Here is a 24,084-nt window from a genome sequence, read left to right as displayed (position 1 = left end):
GCCCAGGTCACGCCTCCGCACTGTACACCTCCCCCGGCCGAGTGGCGCACGGGACCGTCGATCGAGCCCGGCGCCTCCTGCCTTCAGGTGCTGACCAAGCAGCGGCTGCACGAGCTCGTCAAGGAAGTGGACCCGAACGAGCAGCTGGACGAGGAGGTGGAGGAGCTGCTGCTCCAGCTGGCCGATGACTTCATCGAGAGCACGGTCAGCACGGCCTGCCAGCTGGCCAAGCACCGCCGGGCCGCCACTGTCGACGTGAAAGACGTCCAGCTCTATCTCGGTACGTCCCGGGGGGCGTGCTGCCGGCGGTCGGGGGCGGGGTGCCGCTTGCGACGTGAAAGACGTCCAGCTCTATCTCGGTACGTCCCGGGGGACGTGCTGCCGGCGGTCGGGGGGCGGGGTGCCGCCTGCGACGTCTGCTCGCGATGGCTGGGGTGGTGTGACTAGACCTGGCATGTAGGAGTACACACGACCAGCTAGCTGAAACGTTTCCGCCGCGGTTTGTTGCATGACGCGACGGGGTCATTGTTTGATTTGGCACTGGGCGTGTGTGCTTGGGCACGCTTGCGTATTTGGGTAATGCAGACCAGGGGAGCGGCAGCGGCCTCGCGCTGTTCGTGATGTTTTAATGACCCTGACATGCAGTCTTAAGGCGTATGGCCGCCGGAGCTCGGTGGATGTGTTATGATCTGCGACCCCCCCCCCCCCCCCTCCCTCCGTCGAGAGCGGTCGTGTCCACCGCCGGCTCACGGGCGCCTGCCTGCCCCGCTTGCAGAGCGCAAGTGGAACATGTGGATCCCGGGCTTCGGCACCGAGGAGATCCGGCCGTACAAGCGGAGCGGCCACCACCGAGGCGCCATAAGCAGCGCATGGCCATCATCCGCAAGGCGCTGAAGAAGTACTCTGACGGCCTCCAGACGCGGGACGGGCAGGTTGTGCTGTGCGTGGGGGCGGGGCGGGGCGAGACGGCCGGCACGGGCGCCGGCTGTCCGTCCGGGGACACCGTGCCAGTGAGCACTATTGTATTTTTTGTATCGAGATCAGCGCTGACCAATAAATGCAATTCGCGCGCGACTCCTCGCCTGGTGGGCCGTGTGTGGTTGGCGCGTGCCGCCGTCCGGCAGATGTGTCGGGCTCGCTGGTGAGATGCGCGGAGGCAGCGTCATAAACAAGTCTCAAAGGAAAAGAGTCGTCCAATACGGACTTTCAGGTTATATCGACACGATCAAAGCATGAGCACCCAAAGCAGCACCTCTTGTCAGACGGGAACGTCTAAAACTGGCCACGGACATGCCACAAGAAAGCGACAAATTTCAATTGGTTCATCGCGCACCACTACGATGATTATGCCTGGTGCGAAGACGCAGAACGGACAACATCCAGTGTTCACAAAGGGGAAGACATGGCAGTGGTAAACGCGACTATGGCTCCCGCTATACTTGGTACACCAATCGTAGTTCTCACGAACATCACTGACCATGCAAATAATTTTCATCCAGCCAGAACAGACCGGGACATAGTTCAGCCATGTCCTCGGACATTAGATAGTAACGAGCAAATTCCAGCCGCAATCGTAACCGCAATGGAAGCCGAATGTTAAAACCAGCGACGTAACAAGGCGGCTTTGAATACTAGGGTCTAACCGCGCACATGGCCTAAACGATTGCACGTTACGTAACAACATGTAACGACCCGCGATTGCAACGTAGATATTTGCATAAGATATTATAACATCCAAAGTAACAGCACAGGCAAGCACCATTTCATTTCGCTCTCAAAACACATCAAAATTGCTCACAGATCTGAGTAATGGTCAGGAAGCATCAAACCGCTTCTGCGGCATTGCTGGAGACAAGCTGGTCTTTCCGACACGATCCAAACGTCCCGCTTCCGGTAGGCAATTGTAACAAATCAACAACAGCGCGCTGACCCACAACGGGATCTTCCTGTAACAGCGTCCTCCAATCGTTCACGTTCGTGCTATTGGCAGCGCAGCGGGACCTTTCAGTGTCATCATTGAGCTTGTTGCTGACTATGTAGATACCCGTCCACAGTGCGTGAGGTAACCGACAAACGCCCCCTGATTATTGCTGGTCTAGGCACGACGTTCACAGTGGTCATGACATACCAGGCGTACAAGTCACCTGCGGTCATAAATTCAAACCCCCGGCCACTGCAGGGCTCACTTTCTAACAAGGTATGGTAGGGTTGTAATAAGATCACACCATACAACTATACTCCGGCTAATTGGTCCCGTCCTAACTCTGGTCCTTGCGCGAATAACAGCCCTATGGACTCCCACTAACCTCCCATCTACATTCTGCCTTGCTTCCCCGTCGTCTACCCGCAGTTATGTCCTATGCCCTGCTTCCGGTTTTGTCCCTGCGCTGTCCCATACGCTACTCCAGATTACACACCCCATGCAGCTCACAGAGCCGCGTATCTGCGGCCTACTGGCGGTCATTCTGCCGTCCAATGGCCTCCCAGCGAGCGTACAGGCGCTCCTGCGGCTCCTCCCAGATGCGTCTGAAGGCAGTCCAGCCGTTGACGGCCGTGGTCATGACGTACTCGTTGGCCGGATTCTGGTGGAAGGCGTAAGCGCCCATCACCAGCGACTGGGCGAACCGTGCGCAGATGCACGTCTGCCGACCGGGGAACACAGGTCACAATCACCACCCAGCTGGGTCACGGTGTCGGGTGCACCGGAAGTGGATACGGAATCACGATCACAGCCGGCTTGCGTCACAGTATTGGTGTCACCTCCCCCTCTTTCTTTTTCTCTCGCTCTCGCTCTCGCTCTCGCTCTCGCTCTCGCTCTCGCTCTCGCTCTCGCTCTCGCTCTCGCTCTCGCTCTCGCTCTCGCTCTCTCGCTCTCGCTCTCGCTCTCGCTCTCGCTCTCCGCTCTCGCTCTCGCTCTCGCTCTCGCTCTCGCTCTCGTCTCGCTCTCGCTCTCGCTCTCGCTCTCGCTCTCGCTCTCGCTCTCGCTCTCGCTCTCGCTCTCGCTCTCCTCTCGCTCTCGCTCTCGCTCTCCTTCGCTCTCGCTCTCGCTCTCGCTCTCGCCTCGCTCTCGCTCTCGCTCTCGCTCTCGCTCTCGCTCTCGCTCTCGCTCTCGCTCTCGCTCTCTCGCTCTCGCTCTCGCTCTCGCTCTCGCTCTCGCTCTCGCTCTCGCTCTCGCTCTCGCTCTCGCTCTCGCTCTCGCTCTCGCTCTCTCTCTCTCTCTCTCTCTCTCTCTCTCTCTCTCTCTCTCTCTCTCTCTCTCTCTCTCCTCTCTCTCCTCTCTCTCTCTCCCCTCCCTCCCCTCCCTCCCTCCCTCCCTCCCTCTCCTTTCCTCCTCACTTTTCCCTATCTCACTCTTCACCACTAACCTTGAGCAGGCCCATCTCAAGCGCAGTGGGGGTCCGGTGGCGCCGGTAGCCGGCCAGCGCGTGCCCGCCCACGTCCAGCCGGTCGACCTCGGAGCAGTCGATCATCAGGTACATGACGATCAGCGCCAGCTCGAACACCAGCGCCGAGCGGTGGCTGTCGCCCATGTCGATAATCCCGCAGATGTGGCGCCGCCCGGCGGCGTCCGCCGACACCAGCAGGTTCTGTTCGTTCAGGTCGCCGTGCAGCATACCTGCCGACGGCGGCCGTGCGGGGAGACTGACGTCGGCGGGCGGACCGATCACCCGCAGACGGGAGCAGCATGTACGCTGCACACGAGACTGACCGGGCGCAGATGGTGACTGAGACCCACGGCCGAGGGCGGAGGAGAATCGGGGCGGTCAGCGATAGAAGTTCGTCACCGAAGACTCGCAACAAACATCAACAGTATGCTTTAAAAATACTCCTAAAAACAAACAGTTGGAGAGACTCAGTTTTCACCCTACGTTCGAAGGCATGCGACATACGTACACCACACGCCGACCCCGTCACCGAAGAAACCGTACGCTTCGCACGCGGAAGTCGTATGAGGACCGCGTCCATCTCTTCAGCGGACACCCTACGGCGGCGAGTGCTCACCCTGCGGCAGGCGGTCCATCTGCGGCAGCACCCGGCGGCAGAACTGCTCCACCGCCTGCTCGGCCATGGCGCGCCGGGCCGGATCGGCCACCACCCACGTGAACTCGGCCACGCGCGGCACCGACGTCATGAACCAGACCGAGTCCAGTGCGTCGTACGCCGGGTGGTGGAAGTCCTGCGACCAAGCACGGACGTAGTGCGGTCGGCAGGGTGGGGTTGATGTGACGGGCAGGGTCGGTCGCCGCGCTCGCTGTCACGTTCGTACCCAGTGCGAATCCAAACGGTTTGAGGTCTGCGATGTGGTCTTCATGAAGTCATGCACCAGTCTTACCAATAACGCATTGGATATTTGGACAGTGCACGCAGCACTTGCGGTGCGCACCCAAGGAATTCCATAGCACTTAAGCATACAGACACCTCGGTCTCCCTGCCCTTCCACACGACATGACCACATGTATTCGGCGTAGAGCACCAGGTGAGATGGTGCCTCTCCTCGGGTGACCCCATCCCTGACAACAGGCCCCGGTCACCAACAGGGCGCCGCTCGCAGCCGAACGGCCCGGCACGCGGCGCCTCACCTGGAGGCAGTTGCCGATGCGGGCGGCCGTCTCGCCGGCCTCGAACATGAGCGTGGGCGTGTACGTCACCGAGTGCAGCACCTCACCAGGAACGTAGGTCAGCAGGCGCACCACGTGCTCCGCCGCCGGCTCGGAGTCTGTGTGACGCCAGATCGGGAGGGTGGACTACAGCACTGATAATGCCTCGGGGTCTGTGTGATGGCAGGTGGGAGAGTGGACCATGATACCGTGAGTAGCGGGAGCCATAGCATTCCGTGCGAACCCACAAGCATTACTCAAACATCGCCATCTCTTAAGCCACTGTTGCAAATTTAAAAACAAAATGCACGCAATCAATTCGAGATATTTAAGAAGTTGGCTGACTGAAAACAGATCATACATCTTTATTAGAAGCGTAGAGCGACCCAGAGTTCCCAACAGCCGAAAAGCTGATCACGCGCAGCACAATGCCAGCAAGGTTTGAGATGACTCAAGCGACACCGACTAGACATCAGAAGCGCAACCCGCCGGCCCAGCCGGGCCGCGTGAGGAGGCGCCGCGGGCTCCGGCGGAGGGGCGGCAGCGGTGCCGCGCTGGCCCACTCACCATCGGCGGGCCGCCAGCCCGGGCCCGGCCTCTTCCTCAGCCGCTGCAGGGACCACTCAGAGTCGGCCAGCGTACGCACCGGGTACGGCACGCTGCCGGGTCGGGGCGGGTCAGGCAGCGGCCGGGGCCAGCCGGTCCACAGGGACACACTGAGCGGCGCTGGCGCCAGCGGGGCACGCCGCTGCCAGGCACGAATAAGCACAACCGAGCAAGCTACACAAAAGACGCGAAGAGAACAGAGACAGCGCCTGGCGCTGGTGATTAGCGAGCGGGGGGAGGCTGGATGGGTGGAAAGTATTTTAAATGTTTTCTTTCCATGCAGCGATATGAGCGTAATTCTGAACTTCACGACTGCTGGTGGCGCGTCTCCCCTACCCCGTGGCACCAGTCCCGACAAGAGGCATATAACGAAAAAAACAACAAGCAAACCAAGAGAAGACCGACTGAGGAGCAAAAAATCACCAACCGGATGCAAAACTAATCAAACTCTTACACCTGACCCCAGCTACTTATCTAGAGCCGACGTCCGAGACGGCGTACCTGAAGCCACCATCCTTCAGCTTCCACATGAGCTGGTTGTGGGCCTCCACGATATCCGGCTGCCGCGACTGGACGGAGTTCAGGATCTTCAGCGTGTACCCATCGGGGCACACGGACGCGATGTAAGGGTTGGTGAATGCCGGGGCAACCTATAAAGGCAACTTGTCATAAAAGGACAACCAAACACACATTTCGGCGGCCAAAATGACAGCGTAATACACAAAATCACAAAGATACGATACACGCAGCTCACGAGGAGAAACCACGTGAACTCCATGCCTATCACGCGCCGTGGACATACCTTGACATGGAAATTGAGATCGTCGTAGGCATTAAGTGTTTTCACGCTGGTAACCTGGAGCCCGTAGACGTGTGCTACCAAGTCAGGCACGGCCGCCTTGTCCAGGACGGGCCTGGACGTCTGGTCCACCACGTCAGCCTCTGCGCCGTCATAAAGGGACGTCAACTTCAGCTCACAGGATTTACGTGCTAAGCGACGCGAATGACATTGACATCCTGGCCAAAGCTCAAGAGAAATCATTTGCATGGGTTGTGGCAGGCTTCCCACATGGGTCAGACACTGAGCCTCACCCCTAATCATCTCATGCAGCCCTCCAGTCACAGGTCGTGGGATATTTTGAGCAATCAAAAGCATAGCCTGTACATCAGGAGGGTGGTAATGTGCATGTCTGTCTGACACCAGCCAATGACACTTCAACCAATCCTACATGTTTTGGGGCTTTGGATGACAGAAACTATCAACAGAGCAGCAGTGTTCAGGACAGGCTGGAGATTAGGAGATTTGTCCTCCTTGCCAAACACTGCACATGCAGAGTACTGGTCAGCTTCAGTGGCGGCCAGCTGTGTCAGTGCTTGGTATGGTCTGTGCTTGTATGCAGACCTCAGCTGTTGGTGGACACCACCCTGCTATCTTGTTTTCCTTATTCTGATCCCATTCTCACTCACCTTGTTTTCCATCCCCACTGCAGTCCCCCATTTCCTGAAAAGAGGTGAATCTTTTCAGCCTTACATTCTTGTGCAAGCACTCTGAGCACTTCCAAGATAACCACGACATTGAATAATGGAGATTGTCGTCACAAGCTGGTGAATTGTTTGATACCTTATAGAGGGAGGAGGCTGGCTTAAATTCTAGTTGCCTCAAGGCCTAGGAATACCAGTAAGGTTAGCAAAGTCATGGATGCTCAACAGAACAGTACACAATATTGTCTGCCATATTCCCCTTATAGTGAAAACACACACTGGCATCTAAACAGATATGGTCAGGCTGATCCCATGGTCAGACAATGTTTGCCAATGAGTGGAACCAAAAAAGGTTTGAAGTGAATGCTCTTTGTGTCAATAAGAAACATTATTTCCATTTTCTGCCCTTATTGCTATGCATCAAGAGCTGAATGCCAAAAAGGTGATAAAAAGATTGAATCATGAGCCTTCCACACAATATTCATATCTCATGATACAAAATGCCAAATTGAACAAAGCTGATAGGTGACCTTTCCTCCCACCTTAAAACTAGGCAAAGTTCATAGGCATATATAGCAGCTTGCAAAAAAATACATCCCTTATGCCAGATGCCTATGCAAAATTGGTGCAGTTTACATTTGAAACATCAGAATTCCATAACACATCCACTCTCCATGCACTGAAATTGGTGCAGACAGGCAACAAACTAAGTATTCAGGCTTTTCATGTACAGGCTCTGGAATAGTTGCTGCTCTGCCAGAAAAGTTCAGCACATAGCTCTTTGCAATTTAGCTGAGGCATATCTAGCTCCTACAATAAACTTTAATTGCAGCCATTCTCAGCATGGCTGACACTTCTAACCTGTTCGTAACTGTCTTAAGCTCAGCAACCTAAGGTTTTTTACCCCCCTTTTAGCATACAAGAAGGCCAGGGATAGCTTCTCTTATGGTCAGAGTCCTGGCCCCTGCCACCTTGGAAGATGAGGTGGATAAATCTACTAAGCAATCCAACCTAACATCATTTTTGTCTGCTCTTAAGTCAGTGGCAGGTCGTTTATACCACACAATTTAGTTGAAATTAGGTATCTCTACGAATCCGTTGATCAGACACTGGGATCCAAGGGCAAGAGAAGAGCGCTACAGCAGATTCTACACACATCTATGTCCCCAGAACCTCCACAGCGGTTGAGATAACGTATCCGTGAGAACCAATCCTACCTAGACCACTTTAATAACCCAATGGACATTTCAGCGTACCTATCTCCAAATACGCGAAAATATTACCCCCTGTCTATCCCCAACAAGACGCGCGTTGTTTACTTTTTCGGTTCTCCGGCATGACCCTGAGCTTTTCCAAAATTTTCATTCAGCATCTCTTCACTTTTCTTTACGGTCTCTGAGGAGAATGATAGATAATTGGCAATACATATTCAGCTAACATTTTTCCGTATACTGGATGTCTGATTTTACTTTCGGAAGAGTGGGAAAGGACGAGCAAGCATACTATTTTGTGTCATTAATGCCCTCCTAGGCGATTAAAAATCAAGCGGAGCGATTACGAAAAATCCTTGTATTTGGAAGCTTTACTAGCTTACACTTATACTGGGCGGGCATATTCACTGATCGTACTCAAAACTTCGGGTTATTGTGGTGTGATTGCGCGCTAGCGGTATTTTCTTCTTAGCATATTTGTCTACTAGTTCCACATGAAGGTGTTTCTGGTCAGTGTTCTTATACATAATAGCGTCTAACATCTTTGTGTATGACAGGATCTGGACGTAGTGCGTGGCAAACGAGTGATTTAATGTATTAACTGTGTTCGTTGTGCGCAGGTTTTGTATCATTTCTGTTAGCTCATTCTCATGAGCTATCCCCAAACCGTCAATCGAATTATGCACGCGGTAGGGTGCTGTGGAATATTTTATATGTAAAGCATAAGGGAGATCAGGGTATTTGAAGCATTCTATTGTGAGTCAGTGGCATTGGGCTAGGCATTTTTGTCTTCTGTAAAACATTGATCAAGAAGTTTTGTGTTCCTAGCACATGCAGAAAGGATGTTTTGTGTGCAGTATGAAACCACCGCCCAATCAGTTTGAATGTAGGCAATCCATTCCTGAACTGGATCTGCAGCATGCATTAAACACTTCATAATGTAGCCAGTGTTTGAAGATTAGTTACATGTGTGTAGATGTAAAGAGAGGTGTGAGTTTAACAAGAAGTGAAAGCTCATCCAGGTTTCATTATTCTTGCCAGATCATATAGATGAATAACTACAATGTGACTATGCTATCACATACTATATATCATATCATATATCATAACTAAAACTTCTGGTTCAAAATATTGAACCCAAATTTTTGAGGCCATAGTTGCTCAGACTTTTGAAAAATTGTACTTAGTTTGTATCCTGAAAACTGTAATGGTGCTGAACAATAATGCCATCTGGGCAGGCTCCTGTTAAACTGTGTCCTGTAATGATCTGTCCATCCTGTGTTATTTCTGTAAATTGCAAGATTCTTCTGAGTAATATTAACCCAGTAAAAATGAGAGGAAAATTTGCTCTGGCAATCCCTAGGCCATTCTTTGTTTTAGCACTGATAATCCATGCATAATTATATACCTATCAAAGTTGAACTTTTATTCTTCATGTTTCATCCCAATCACTATTCACTCTTCACTCATAACTGCTGAAGCAGGTAGTAATAAGTTTAAGCCATAATCATGGGTAACATAATCAAGTTGTCTAAAAACCTAGAATCTCTGCCATTTGGCCAATTTTATTTGCTGTTTGCAAGCATGGTACATGGCAAAAGTCCAAGACCTGAGCTCTGTGATAACCCACTAAGGTCATCTTGCCACACAGATGTTGAGCTATTTGATGTAGTCTTTGTGGCCATCACAAAGCCACAATTCCATCCATGTTATTAAACTACCAGAAGTATCATAAGATTTAAGTTAAATTAGCATGTTTTGTGAGCAACAATGTCCCCTTACTGAAATCAAGGCTTCCTGTATCATAAGCTTGGTTTCCATAATCATATTGCTTGTGTTGTTTGACAAATCATCAGTCATCCATATAATTATGCTCTTTTTCATGATGTGTGCTATTAAGGATCTTTAATTCCTCTGCTATTGCATAGTGGATCTGCTTGAATGCTAGTTAAAGGGGATATAATGGCAAAGTGGCTAGCACTTTTGGCTACCACTTGTGGATGCTGAGGTATTGTTGTGATGCTAAGATACTTTTTTATGATAGTGTACCATTACAGATCCTTAATTCCTCTGTTATTGCATAGTGGTTCTGCTTGAATGGCAGTTACAGGGGACATAATAGCAAATTGGCTGGTACTTTTGGCTACCACTTTTGGATGCTGAGGTTTGATACGTGGCTGTGTCTTCTCCCCCAAGCACAAACATAATATGGTCATGTTACTGGTGCTCCATAAGTTGGTACATGATGTGTGTCACAATTCTTTTGAAAGAATGCAGATAGAATAAAACTGTGCTAAGCAATTGAAGATGAAGGCAGGATTGCAGGCCTGCTGCTGCTGAAATGCAATACCTACTTATATGTGTTGCAACATGGGTCAAGGAAATAACTTATATTTATGAACTCCATTGAACAAGTTAGCACAAATAATCTGTCAATATATTTTTACGTACAAACCACATAAGAACATACTATAAAACATTGTCAATTACTATTGACGGGAGGCATTGTACATTATATTTACAAGAGTACATGTATGATTCAATTTCTTCCATGAGTAGTTTTCTGAACTTTTCGAGTTATTTAGTCAGAATTGCATATATATATATATATATATATATATATATATATATATATATATATATAAGCATGCACACACATATTATTAGGGGTTAAATAGCATTTTGACCATGCGTGATCAAAGTTGTAGGTATATCAGACCAGATCACAATCCTAAGGAAGGTTTTGCTTAAGCTGCTGCTGTTTATCACCAAGGGTTTGTGGGTGATGTTTTTTGTGTATACTGATAATCTCTTATATGGTTTTCAATAGCAAACAAGTCATGATTCTTGTTGATGCATGTTGTAACTCATATGCCATAATCTGAGCCTCATGTTTGGTATGGTTATCATTGACAACAACCTGATATTCCCTTGTGTTCAGTATTATGCATAGTTCTCTGAGTACCATGTTTTAACTCCTCTTTCCCCTGTTGCATAGCTGTTGCTCTATTTGTGTATGCTTATTTCGGTTTACTTATTTAGTCATAGCTCTTCTGCTATTGCACATGTTGATAATACCCTGATGTGTTCAATAATAACAGTAACAAAATATTTCCATATATATTTCCACCCCCTTTGACCGCAACAATCAAGTGATGGGGATGGGGATACATGAAGGTTTTGACAAATGTAAGATTTATGGCTTGTGTCAGTTATGTTATTTAATATTCAGTCATACACCCTGAATATTCTATGATTCCAGATTCCTTCCTACTGAACTGGTTCTTCAGTAACCTACATGGCTGCTGTCAACAACGGATCAGGTATGCTGGCATGGAATCTCAGTGATATTCCTGCAGATCTATGCCACTAGTAGAGTTGTTATAATGCATGCACATAATGTAGCTAAACTAAGCTGGATGGTCAGATTGAACTTGGTTTGGTTATGTAGTCAGCTGTACACTGCCTGATTTAATAAACATTTGGGTATTCTCTGCATTATTTAATTGGCTTGCAAATCATTCAGCAGTGCACATGTTTGGATGATGAGTTGATGGAGTGGTCTTTGCAGGTGGCGCCATCAAGCGACGAGCAGGCTCATCCATGGGGTAAGTGAGCACTGGACAGCATTGGAGAGGGCGCTACTGGTGGCTAACCTTTTGGGCCTACCAGTAATGTACTTTTTCTCTCATTACAAGTTGCTTGGGTCACACATATGTGTTGTTGGGCTAGAAAATGACTTGCAGGCTGATCCATGGGGTGATTGTGCAGTGGGTAATGTTGTAGAGGGCGCTACCAGTGGGTAACCTTTTGGGCTTACGACTAATATGCCTCTTCTGTCATTGAAAGTTGTTTAGGTGATCCATTTGTGGATCAGGGCTAGGAAACAAAATTTTGGTGAATCACTGCATATGGACTGCTGCTTACCTATACTGATATGAAGACTCACATTATATGATAAACCCTCTACCCAGTGGCAAGTTCCCAATATGCACTTCCCAAAACCATCCACTAGGCACTAATTGTACAATGCAGATGCATGTTCATGCTGTACTGAACCCTGCCTCCAACTCATGTCAACCATGCAGAAGTCCACCATCCATGCTGGGATGCAACCTGATACAGCACCGGCCTGCGCTGCAATGGAATGTCAGCGCAGAAATGTCTGATATTGTCATGCAGACTGGCAGGCAGCTCAGCAGGCATCTTTTGCTAATGTCCGCTGCAGGCGCATGCCCCAGCGTGGCTGCCAAATCAGTCTGCAGACCAAATGGCGCCCAGAGATCCCTAGTTTATAAAGTGTTGCACAGATGAAGGAGTGAGAAATATGTTTCTATGTGCTAGGACACACACACACACACGCATGCACGCACGCACGCACGCACGCACGCACACACGCACGCACGCACGCACGCACGCACGCATTAGGGTACTGTTTTCCAATTTTCAACCTACAGTCCATGATGCCTCTATGTGCTACAGGGTTGTTTTGTCACAGCCAATAGGATGCGTGCGTTGTATTTGTGCTACGTCGGATGTTATTTTTCTCACGCATTAGGCCAGACTAAAACACTGCCAGAAGTGCTAGACGCGCTACCAAGCCCAGGATTTTGATATATTGTCATGCAGCATTTCATCCTTTCTACCGATTAACGTGCAGAGCAACGACCGTATACCGTTCCACTTGGTTCGCATGTCTTTTCTTCCCTCCACGTCATTGCCGTCGGGCGCGGCAAAGCTTCTGGGAGTCCATAACCATTGACGTTCGGATGGTCTCTGTCATGTCATCTCGTGAATACGGCAGTTGATTGTGACAACGGCTGCTGTGTTGTACACTTGGCATCTATCACTGGTTAAGGCTGAGCTATTCTTTTCATGATGCACACTGAGTTGCAGTCTCCTCGGTTGATAACGTCCACAGTCGCGCCAGAGCTCGGTTCAGGCGGCTGGGTAAGACCACACCTCGCTCAGACGAAGAGGCGGTGTCGGCCGAAGTTGCGGTGGATGGCCCAGCTAGGTCCTGCTTGAATTAATGCGCCTTAAGTCCTTGATTGATGTATGTTCCTGGCTCGTCCATCTTGGTAGAGTGTGTAAGCGGTTCACGAACACCGCGAGCACTTCACGCCTAGCACGGTCGTTTATCAGGAGGCCTATGGCATCACCAGCCGTCATGTCAGCTGTATTCTAGGTGCGGGTTCATCTGATCTTGGTTTGCGTGCCTGTGGCGATGTTACTCGCGCATGTGTTCTCGCATGTGTTGGTAAGTGCTGAGGCTCCACCGTCTCCGTAGCTGATGTGCGCCAAAAACTGCCTAAAAAATACGCCGGTTTGACGGTTTGGCGGAACTTTTTGACGGAAAAGTTCTTTGACGGTTACGTTTACAACGCCAGCATATCTCCTCCATGGATTATAAGCTGCTTTCCACGGCATATGCGTGACCTTGGTTTTAAAAAGAATGTATGCCGCACTGTTCTGAGACAAAGTCACGTTGTTGGCGTGGCATATCACGACGGAGCTGACACGTTTACCCAAGCAACAGATGACTTGTCTTACTAGTCGCCATGTTTCGTAATGTTGAGAAATTCCTTGAGTGAATATGTCCTGGCTTTTTGTTAGGGCTGTCTGAGATGACGTTGCGCGTTTTTGCCATTTCCAGTTCCATCCGTGGACACGCACAAGTCACGTGGGGTGACCCCCTCTCCGGGGTAATGCTGTGTTGAACGTGATCCCATGAAGTAACGCCCGTTTGCCTCCTGATTGGGCTAGAAATGCGAAAGAAATAATGGGCGTGTTACATCTTATTAGAAGAAGCCAACTGTGTGCTGTTTAAAAGTTTTGCAAGGTTAAAAAGACTTGGCATGCTTTACAGCCACACCTGAGTGTAACGTTATATTCTCCAAAGCTCCCACCCCGTGTTACTCTTCGGTTACGCTCCATAAAGCCCTCCCCCCTCCATGCATAACATAATTCGTCGACGGCCCCTAGACTGCATAATCTTGAATTAATCGTGGCTTTGATGCCACTGGACTCATTCCAAGTGTATAAATACTGGGAATGTGTAGGACTTAATTAAATATTTGACACGAATGTGAACCTGACGTCTCCTGGATTTAAGCATCGTCAGTGACATTGAATCTGAACGAGAACCTAATGCGGTGTGTATGATAGGGTCATGACGGATATATATAATATTATATATATTGTATTATAGGTATAATTTATTTATTTACGTATATATATATATATATATATATATATATATATATATATATATACATGTATGCATGTGTTTCATATAAATTTAGGCATATGCTTATACATATGTATGTACTACAAATGATATATATATATATATATATATATATATATATATATATATATGTACGTATGTATGTATACGTACATTCTTGTTTACATATGTCAGTGTAAAAGCATGTGCATTGCATTTGTGCTACTGTCAGTTCATCGGTAACCAGAAGAATATCCATCAATGGTGTCAGTTCCCATGTGCTCGAGCTCTGCTGAAACTTTTGAACCCCGTCAAGTTATTGCGTGGCTGCATGGGCATGTACTGTCGACGCGCCCTTAAATTCCTCTTCTGAGCAATTGCGAAATACAGACGGATAGAGCTTTATTTAACTTTTGAAATGCAATGCGACCTCAGCAGATGTGGACATTGCATTCAGTAAAAGGCACCTTTCGGTTTGATAGCACAATATGAAAACTTGCGCATTGAGCCGCTCACTCTATACATGCCACTAGATTGTGCTCGATCTCCCATAAGCTGGTGTCGCATGGCTGGTAGTTGTATTAATAGTACCATGCGCTCATGCACCAACTACTCCGAGGTTGTCTGCACTTTGCCATGTCGCGTACTCGACTTCATAGTTCGATAGCCTTGGCATGGGCCATTCAATAGCTGTCCGCGATTGGTGGTAGCATTAGCGTGCACGTAGCTAACGTCGGTGAATTGCGGTGCACGTTACTGAGAAATGGGGATGTAGGGAAATGGAAGGGGAACGAACGTGTCACTTAAAGCAAGTACTTGGTAAGTGCGTGCTATTTTATAGCGTCACAGGGCATGATTCGGCGAGCGTTATACGGAACAAACCCGAACGCGCATCTGACAACTCTTAAGCCCTAGCGGATGTCTATGAACCTGCTTGACCGGTTCTCTTGGATATCAGTGGGTATGAGCACACAAGCCCGGCTGCCACGACCGCGGCCAAATCCTGCGTCGTCCGCGTGTCAACAGCGGCTTACTCGGGCAAAACTCGGCCTCAGACTCCTGCTGTCAGGCGCGGGCTTCCATCGGACGAGAATCTCGTTTGGCCTGAATGGGCCACTCATGTCGTGTGCAAGTCGGCTCCGCCGCGTTCCGGGAAAAACTCGGAACATGGACCGGCCCAGGGGTGGTCGGGGTTCAAGCTCAGCTCATGTGCAGACGTCTCCTGCACATGTCGGCTCTTGCTGCCAATGACCTTTATGGGGCCTTTTGTAAGCTGCCTACTGGCGGCACCTACGTTTTTGGCTTCGAAGCTGTGGATTTCCGTGTATGTGAAGCCGTTGGATGTTTGTCAATTTTTGTGCAATGTCTCTAAGGAGCGAATGAGTAGAATTACCTGTACAGTACGATGCATGATTGGTTACGTATTGCCACCGCGTCCTGGTCTGTTTATGGAGTGTAGACTAGTACCGCCAGTAGCTCGAGAAAGGATCGACTTAAGATCGCTATTTCGCTCGTAGCGAATCGCGTCGGCCAATGTAAACCGTATGTGTCAGGTTTGTTCGCGCTGCATCACGCACATCGTCCGGATCTGGGCCGGGTCCCTCATTGGGGTGTAAAAATGCCCCCAGTTTGGAGTAAAAAGTAAAATATCCAGGCTTAAAACCTCCAGAAGCTACCAAAAGTCATCTTTTGTAATTGCTATCGAACGCAGCAGAATACCGGCACGGGTGCCGTCCTAGCGGTCACAAAGTAGCATAAATTGAAGAAAATAACTTTCTTAGCTTAGCAGTGCCGTGAAATAGGAAGCCACGTTTGAGGCCAGTGAAATGTAGCTCACGTTCGCCACTTTTGGACGACATCCCCCCTGGGCCATCTGTTTTCAACACTCCAGCCGTCCGGCTGGCGATGACCCGTCTGACACTCAGCCGCAGGCTCCGTTTAGAGACGCAACTTTTTCCAAAATGTCAGCCCGCGCCCGCGCCGCCTCGCCCTGGCCAGCTGGGAATCTAGCCCGCAAGAACCCGCTGTGCTGCCATGCTGACCGATCTTTTACCGTCAAGTATTGATTTAAGTGCACTTGTATTTCGTGAGGTTTTTCCTCCCAATTTTAGACGTATACGTGAAATCTACATCAGGCGTGCTGTTATCGCTATCTAGTGTAAGCCGTGTTTGCCCTACACCAAGTGGTGTGGCTAAGACGGTAGGAATACAATTACATATATGATTATATTTTTATAGCACCGAACTGCATCTTGATCACTGTGATGTCAGTTCCCAAATGCGATTGAGATTGCAGAGGGTGAGTTTGAGCTGGACCCCCCACGTAATGTGCTAGAAATTTACCACATGTACCTCCTGTCAGGAGCAGACAGGCTAGGTATTTTAAGGTTAAATGCATCAGCTGATAGCATTGCAGGGAAAAGCAAATTAATTCTGCCAGCTGGATAGGTCAAATCGTGAGAAGTCTCCTCATTTCATTACGCTGTACAGGAGCGCAAATTACATATAGTCCCAGGAAAACGGAGACGTGCTTCTGTGTGGCCCTGCCGCTAGAATTGAACATTTCTATCTTCGGTACCTCACGGAAGGCTAATGCGTCTCTATTGCCGCCTAGTCATAATCCGTATTCAAGGAAGAGATTCAGTCTTTTGTATGGCGTTGCTGTCATATGATGCGTCGGGTAACAACGTAGATGACATACCACACGACAGCTTTGAAATGATCCGCAGATGATCTCTTAGCACTCCATATTCCTTCCAGTACGCCGGACACCTCCCCATGTGTGTGATACCATGTGCAAGGATTACATCACAATTGTCCAAGAACGCTGTCAGCGCCACTCAAGTAACATCGTTTTCACTTTCTGAAATGTCGCAAAAAGCCCGAGGTGTTGTTGGATGTTACAGGATTTTTTAGACGAAGAGGAAAAAATGAGCTGCGCATGTGACATCCGTCTACAAAAACCCCTGACTGCAACTTTCGGAGCTTGGCCGAATAACTGTCTCACGTCATACATGGAACTGGAAGCTATCACACAGATCCGTGTACAGATGCGGATGGAAATGACAGAAACAAACAACACAGCTCTATTAGATTTACTCATTGAATGACAGAATTACAATCGTAGTTATAGTAAAGGGTATGGCACGTAAGAGATCCTGTTATCCTGGTCACAAATTGTATTCTTTTATATAGACGAAAAAACGCAGGCATAAATGTACGGACTCTGCATTCACACTATTGGGTTTTCGACGACTGCTGCGCATGTGATACGCCAATAACTTAGAATGCATTGATCAGTGAGCGAGGCTACCGCAATGGCAGTCACATTATTTTATTTGAAAGTCATTTAATGGTCATGCCATTCTTCATCTCGTGGTTTCATTATTTCCTTTCACAATCATTTGATTTATTATTGACATTGATTCTTAGGTGTTCAACACACCCACACTCTGTGTGGGTGTGTTTAAATCAATGACCCACCTAACTGCTGCTCAATAAAATCAGGCCAAGGTTTGGTAGTTTCAGTAGTTATTCTTAACTTTTTCGATGAAATGTTTGCATCCAATTGCTCATTTGTGCCACATGGCTTCATGGCGTGGTGTACGCCATCGGTTTTCCGTCACTTGGAATCTTACTAGAAAAACCGAAGTATACATTTTCATGATTCGTTGTTGTGTGGAACACACGAAGTGTATTATTTAGTTTGTTGAATTTGTAATCCGCAGAAGCCAGCCAAGCCCGGCCCAAAGCCGAAAGCCCGTGGGCTCTTGTTAGGTCAGATGTGGCGGGTGGACAGGTTAAATAGTTGCGCCCCTAGTCTTAATCCCTCTGACAGCCAACTGTGGTCCTGATCACTCAGATCAGCAGGCAAATATCGCCGCTGATAGCGACAATGGAAGGTCATCTTTGGCCAGGTCGGCGTTGCGAAATTCTGCAACCACCCAAAAATGTGGAGAATAATAATCCATTGTGATTTAGACGTCGCGCCCGTTTGTTTCAACTTTGACATTTGTTGTCCCTATGTTCCTGCTTTATCCGCCGCGGATCGTCTGTTGAAGTGGCACTCGAACAGGGCGGCGAATGTAGCGCTCATGTATAGCTGGCGACCTTCGAGTGTCTGCGGCTGCTGCCCGTTTTGGGGGAGGATAACCGAGCGTCATTGTGTGCAAAGCAGTGGGCAATCAGCAGCGGCTGTGTTTTTCGTTCATTCCAACATTTAGCTGCTGACATTTTACAGGCTTGTCGCTGAATCAGCCCTCGTTAGGTGCGAAACGAAATGCAACATACGGCTGATTTTTACTTGGCTGGCATGTGGGTGGCGGCGCCGACAGCCTGCATGTTACATCGTCGGTTGATGTCCGCGGCCTGTCAAATCAGATGGCGGCGCTGCGCTCCGCCCTCCGTCCCACCCCGACTCACCCAGGGCGACGGGACGCTCCGTCCGCACGAACAGGGCGCCCGGTGACTCCCCCCCCCCCCCCCCCCCCATTCTCTCAGTCAATCTACAGGGCGTACTGTTGCGCTATACGCGAGAGATCCGCACGATGTGGCCATTGGCGCTGGTTGTGTGGTTATGCCTGACACACTGGCTAGGATGTGGGGTCCTGTACTCACACTAGACCGCGTTGTGTTGCGCTCGCACCAGGCTGAGATCCCGTGACTGCCCTCGGCCGCAGCGTTGAACGCCACCCAGCTCCGTGCTCTCGGCCGTCGCCCGCGTGCCGTACAGGCCACTGAGCACCGCTGCCCGAGGTCGCAACGCCCGGCACTGGTCGGCCGGCCACGCGGCGCCGATTGGGTCGGTTATCTGCCGTCCGGCGGCGCGCGGCGCGGCGGTGACCGTCGGGCCGGACCGGCCAGCGGCGGGCCGGCGTCGGTGGGGCCGAACCGCCGCCGACACGGCCCGGACGCGGCCGTCACCGGGCCATCACCGGGCTGATGGCACGCGGTCTGGAGGCGTCGGGCCGTGGCCGGGTCGGCGGTGCGCTCCGGGGCTCACGGCGCGGCGACACGCCGCCTGTTGCCGGGCGGTGTACAGAGCGGCACGAGCGGACGGACCCTCCCACTTATCTCGATGGGCGTTGTTACGTCGGTGGCCGTGGGCGCTGCTGAGGCTCACCCGTGATGGCCCACTACTGTGGAGCGGGGCAGCCGGGAGACTCGGCCGGCCAGGGAATCGCACCGGCATCCATGGACCTCTCCGAAGGTCTCTGACCTGATCTGCGCCCTGCGGTGACGGTGCGCCCCGCGAGACCGCCAGACGGAGCCAAATGGTCCATTGTTGCCGGGTCAGCGGCTTGGCCTTAGGAGGATTTCGAACCTGCTGGACCGCGCCCGGTTACATGCAACGCAGTGCCGATTCCAGGCATTACCTGAACGTTTACACGTTCTTTAGCCGATCTGTCCCCAAAATATCGTGACGGGTTTGTCTGGCTCATCGCGATATATATATATATATATATATATATATATATATATATATATATATATATATATATTTGTCCCGCGGCGCCCGACCTTCCTGCCAGGGTAAGAGGCACGCGACGCCATGTAGTCTCAGCAGCTGAGTGCGTTGTAAGGTCCCAATGACGACGACATGTATGTTTATTATTTGTTTATTGAAATGCCGGAAAATCGATATTCCGAAAGACAGTGTGTCAACCCCAACAGGCCCAAACTCCTGTGCTGCCACTTTAACACATGTATTGCGGTCTTCGTAGTGAAGGCGATTCGCCCGAAGATGAGGATCTGGCATGCATTAGATGGGAAGCAACGGCAGCCTGCAGTCTAACTAGATTAGTCCGCTTCGTTTTATGCACGTATTTTCCGTCAGTCCAACACGAACTGTAGAGGATGACGGAGAAAGCGATCAACGCTTAGTTCGGTGCAGTGGGCGTTTCGTTACTGAAGGACCGGTGAAAACCCTTGTTGGGCTTTCCCCTTTCGAAACTGGTCTCTGTGGTGCGGCTCGTTCCCAATCATCGCGACGGAGCGATCATATGTGCAGTGGAGATTGAGACATGGGGACAAGAGGGTTTTGGTCGGACGTGTAGTTATCTTTGAGTCTGTGGAAATGTTTTGTATAATTTTATACATTTGCATTAGCTGTGAGCCCCTGAACTGTGAAACACTTACTGTCATGGTATGAATTCGTAGCCTGAGCCATTATTGGCTGTGGTATTCAACCATACACAAATTTGTGTGAGTTTTTTGTCCATCCTTTTATCTAGACCAAGTGGCCGATTTTGCTGATTTAATTTGCAGTCGATAGCCGTGTATGTAACAACCCAGAACGCGTCGTCATCAGTGACTCTCAGACCTGAAATCGCAAGTCATCCTCGAGTTCGCGTGTTATATCTGAACGCGAAATACGGAGGTCTCCAAACAGGATGCACACATCCTTTGAACTCTCGTCACCGTATTCGATGCATAGCACGAAGCAAAGTTGGCGCGGGTGGCCTGATGTATTACATGGTCGCGCTTGCAGCATGTGAGGCAAATTTAAAAGGACGCCATGTGAACATATCTGGTACGTCATTTGATAAAAGGGGCGCTCAGATTGCCTGCAATATGAATATAGTTAAAGCGTTATTGACCTTTGATCACCTAGCCTAAGGTTTGGGTGAGCTGGCATGATTTGAGTCGATTTGCGGCAAGGTGTAAACAATAACGAACAGATTGTCACGTGTGGAGCGAATATGCTGCCAAGTTTTTTGCCCACGATGTCGCCAGTGACGTCGTTTTGACAGCTGATATTTCTGATCCACCAAGTCTGGACACAAGATGCCCCTGGTGGTCTTTTGAGGACCCCAAAAACATCCAATCGCGGGTTCAATCCGCTCTGAAGCCACACCAGTACAATCGAAGGACGAGAGGCCAGCAATGTTCCAAGTAACTGACGGATCGGGCTTCCCAGTATGTATCCTGACAGATACCAGTTCGCCCCTTCCTGATAGTCAGCTCGTCTGCGCGTCGTAATACCCAACTGTTGGGCTTGCATTGCAGCGCTTCGGTGTTTAAGACGTTACGTCTCGGCTTTAAAATCAGTGAGACACTTGAACACTGTTCTCACGTGCCTTACGTGTCATGACCTGACTCTTGCCATCCTCTCGCCGAGCTCATTCTCGTGGGCTTTCCACGCCGATACAGGTTGCATCGTATCATAAATTCACACAGCACCGCAACAGCTGTTTGATGGTGATTTTCCGCCGGGGTCATGGCGTCTTCTCGAAAGAATAGGCTGGAGCAGCAAGCGAGGCCTCCGCGTAAGTCATCCGTCGGTCTGCTTGCTCAAGAACATGGGGGGGGGGGACTTACCCGAAAGAGCGGGGAAAGCTTGCCCGAATTGGGATCCATTGGATGATATCTTTTGTCACTGTTTTTCGTATTTGTCGTGTACTTGGAATCAGTGGTGATATTTTGTAATCATTGTTATCAGCCGCTTTTTCAGCTTTCAGTTTACAGCATATATCATCTGAAGTTTTGTGTTCCACGAAAAAAAACTTCGCGAATAAAGCTTTGTCCCCGCTAGGCGTCGTGACTTTTGCGAAACTTTGGATACTAATTAGCACTGTATCTTGATGCGATGAATTGCAGATAAGGTATGTTCCTGGAGAAAAAAATAGATGGCAGTTTTCCTCGTCCAAGCTAGTTAGCTATCCTTGCGTTGCTCCATTTGCAGGTGTGAACGCTTTCCAAGAAATGACTAAGTGGTAAAACCGGGGAGTCCGCGGTACAACTTAACAGAGAATGAACATGGGTGCTTGCATGTAAACCTCCCTCCGCTACAGGGCAGTCTTCACGCATGTGTAGGGATAACACGGCAGGCACCGTGTACCCCTGCCAGCATGATCCGGCACTCCTCGTACCCCGATCTAGGACGTGTTCCGGCTGAAACGGGATATTGTCCCACGCCGGCGCCACCACCGGCAGGTGATGGTCGATAGTGACACCGCATGACCTAGCCGTTCGCGCCGAAGGCCAGACACCGCGAGCGGGTTCCGCGTGCTGCGCCCCCTGCGACGCGATCTCCACCGCGCTGAACCTGCCGACGCCAGCGCCAGGTACCTGGGGCGTCGCCGCCGCTGCTGCAGCGGCTCGGCGTCGGCGTCACCGGCCGGCCGGCTCCAGCGGCACCTCAGCCGGCCGCGTGGTGACGAGCCCTCCGTCTGAATCTGCCAGCGCCGGCGCCACGTACCTGGTGTGGGGGCGCGGTGACCCGGGCGCTGCCGCCGCTGCTGCAGCGGCTCGGCGTCGGCGTCGGCGTCGGCGTCACCGGCCGGTCGACTCCAGCGACACCTCAGCCGGCCGCGTGATGACGAGCCCTCCGTCTCCGCTCCACGTGCACGCAGTCTCAGCTGCTCCTCACACCCGTCCACGCGCGCCCACCCACAGTTCACTCCGCACCGACCGACGTCTGCTACTGCTGTTGTCCAGCCCTGCCGCCGCGGGCCAGCGAAACCTAAGCGAGGCCGCCGCTGGGCCGGCGGAGCCCAGCTCGCGGCTGGCCCGGCCGGCCGCCTCGCCCCGTCTAGCGGCCACGTCCGGTCGGGGCGGCCGCCGCCGCCGCGGACGTGCAGCCGGCGCCGCCGCCGGCCGGACGCGCGGTCGGAGCGGGCCGCGCCGCGCCCGTGCCACCGTCACGTGCGCCGTCACAAGCGCCGTCACAAGCGCCGTCCGGCCAGCGGCGGGCTCCCCGCCTCCCGCGGCCAGAGGCCCCACCCCCGCCGCACGCGGTGCCGTTTTTAATTACGGCCGGAATGGCGTCACGTACACCGGTACAAAAAGACACTTTCCAACGTCGCCGTTCCGATTGAACGCTTTGGCGTATTGATAACGTATAATTTCATGGCTTGATATCAAAATGCGGCCTGCTTCCCCTGTGCAATAAGGTCGGCACCACCGTGCGGTCGGCGACTATTTTGGTGCTTGCGACGTTTTGCATGTGATTGCGGCTCGTTTTTTCCCGATTTCGGCGTCAGTCGGCGTGCAATCAGTTGCCGCTCATCGTATCATTACCCATTATTACCCGGGCCGGTAACAGACAGCCGGTGTGCGCCACTATCATTACCCGCCGGCAAATTACCGACCCTCTCCGCCAAACAAGATGGCAGCCGCCGCCGCACGCCACGACAGCCGCGCCGCGGTCGCCGCAGCCGCACCGCGGCCGTCGCCGCGCGCTGCCAAAAACACACGGCGCTCTGCACGGCTGGCGTCGCGCCGCTGTCGCGAGCCCGCTATGCGGCGGCCCGACGCCCGCAGCGGCGTCACCAGCTGTTGAATCGGCGGGCCGTCCGCGTACTTCGTGCGGCACCATCACCCCGCACCTGGCGGTGCCGGCGCGCCCACGTCGGCCGTCTCGTCTCTTACGCTCGACGGTGTAACGTCCGCACTGCCCTACGGCATACCAACACCCGTAACGCGCGCGCTTTTGCCTCCAATCGTTGCCAGCGGCGTCTTGGCCCCGACCAGTACAACAGTCGTCCTGTTTTGTGGTATGCTAACGCATGTTAGGCACGCGTGTCTATCTGCAGTCGTCTCCAGCCCCGTCTCGAATCTGCGCTGGCCCGACGCGTCCGGAGGCTGGCCGAGGCTGTCCGCCGGAGATCCTCGGGCGCGGATGCGCTACCGTCGGGACGCCGGCCGAAACCAGGATCGATGGCGGACCCTCGGAGGGCTGCGACGCCGGAGCGGCCCCGGCCGCGTGTCGAATAGTGCGGCAGCTGGGCGGATCGCCGCGGCTTTGTGCCGGTAATCCTCCGCGTCGCCGAGCCGGAAAGTCGGCTCGTTTCGGGAAAGCCGAGGAGCCATGTCGCGTGGGCGGAGCCGGAAGCTCCACTTTCCAGCGAGCTGCTGTGGGGCAGGCCGGCGCCGCGTCGCACCGACGCGTGCGCTCCGTTAAATAGCGGCGCGCGGCGGCGGCTTCTGAGACGTGCGGAAGGGAGTATTAGTGTCA

The 24,084-nt window shown here is 51.5% G+C and overlaps 2 protein-coding genes across 4 annotated transcripts in view; one reads left to right on the top strand and one right to left on the bottom strand.

Annotated features, from left to right (window-relative positions):
- The window catches only part of LOC119101826 (transcription initiation factor TFIID subunit 12-like), a 1,863-nt gene extending 718 nt beyond the window's left edge, over positions 1-1,145 (top strand). The window contains 4 exon segments of the mRNA XM_037225252.1: positions 7-280; positions 776-843; positions 846-944; positions 1,125-1,145. Of these exon segments, the coding sequence (XP_037081147.1) occupies positions 7-280; positions 776-843; positions 846-944; positions 1,125-1,145 (462 nt within the window).
- Positions 1,146-1,221: 76 nt separating this feature from the next.
- Positions 1,222-22,446, bottom strand: LOC119101129 (hydroxylysine kinase). Of its 3 annotated transcripts, none has more exons than XM_037224407.1 (9): positions 22,327-22,446; positions 6,672-6,705; positions 6,007-6,146; positions 5,706-5,854; positions 5,166-5,257; positions 4,581-4,717; positions 4,003-4,177; positions 3,366-3,616; positions 1,222-2,642 (listed from the first exon to the last, which is right to left on the bottom strand). In XM_037224407.1, exons 2-9 carry the CDS (start codon positions 6,700-6,702, stop codon positions 2,451-2,453), a joined length of 1,167 nt encoding a protein of 388 aa, XP_037080302.1. In that variant the 5' UTR covers positions 6,703-6,705; positions 22,327-22,446; the 3' UTR covers positions 1,222-2,450. The 3 variants fall into 3 exon arrangements, with proteins under 3 accessions (XP_037080302.1, XP_037080301.1, XP_037080300.1); XM_037224406.1 differs by lacking the exon at positions 22,327-22,446 and adding an exon at positions 18,744-18,863; XM_037224405.1 differs by lacking the exon at positions 22,327-22,446 and adding an exon at positions 7,943-8,003.
- Between the last annotated feature and the right edge of the window lie 1,638 nt (positions 22,447-24,084).

This window comes from Pollicipes pollicipes, unplaced genomic scaffold (assembly GCF_011947565.3).
Source record: "Pollicipes pollicipes isolate AB1234 unplaced genomic scaffold, Ppol_2.1 Scaffold_4881;HRSCAF=5763_pilon_pilon_pilon, whole genome shotgun sequence".
Taxonomy (NCBI): Eukaryota; Metazoa; Arthropoda; class Thecostraca; order Pollicipedomorpha; family Pollicipedidae; genus Pollicipes; species Pollicipes pollicipes.
The sequence above is the reverse complement of the archived record's forward strand: the minus strand, read 5'-3'. Positions and strand labels throughout refer to the sequence as shown.

Excerpts from the sequence above, each read along its gene's own strand:
- LOC119101129 (XM_037224407.1), bottom strand. The coding sequence starts at position 6,702 with ATGGGGGACTGCAGTGGGGATGGAAAACAAG. Across the intron at positions 4,178-4,580 it reads GCATCGGCAACTGCCTCCAG|GACTTCCACCACCCGGCGTA; the intron begins GTGAGGCGCCGC and ends GCTTGGTCGCAG. Across the intron at positions 3,617-4,002 it reads GATGGACCGCCTGCCGCAGG|GTATGCTGCACGGCGACCTG; the intron begins GTGAGCACTCGC and ends CGCCGTCGGCAG.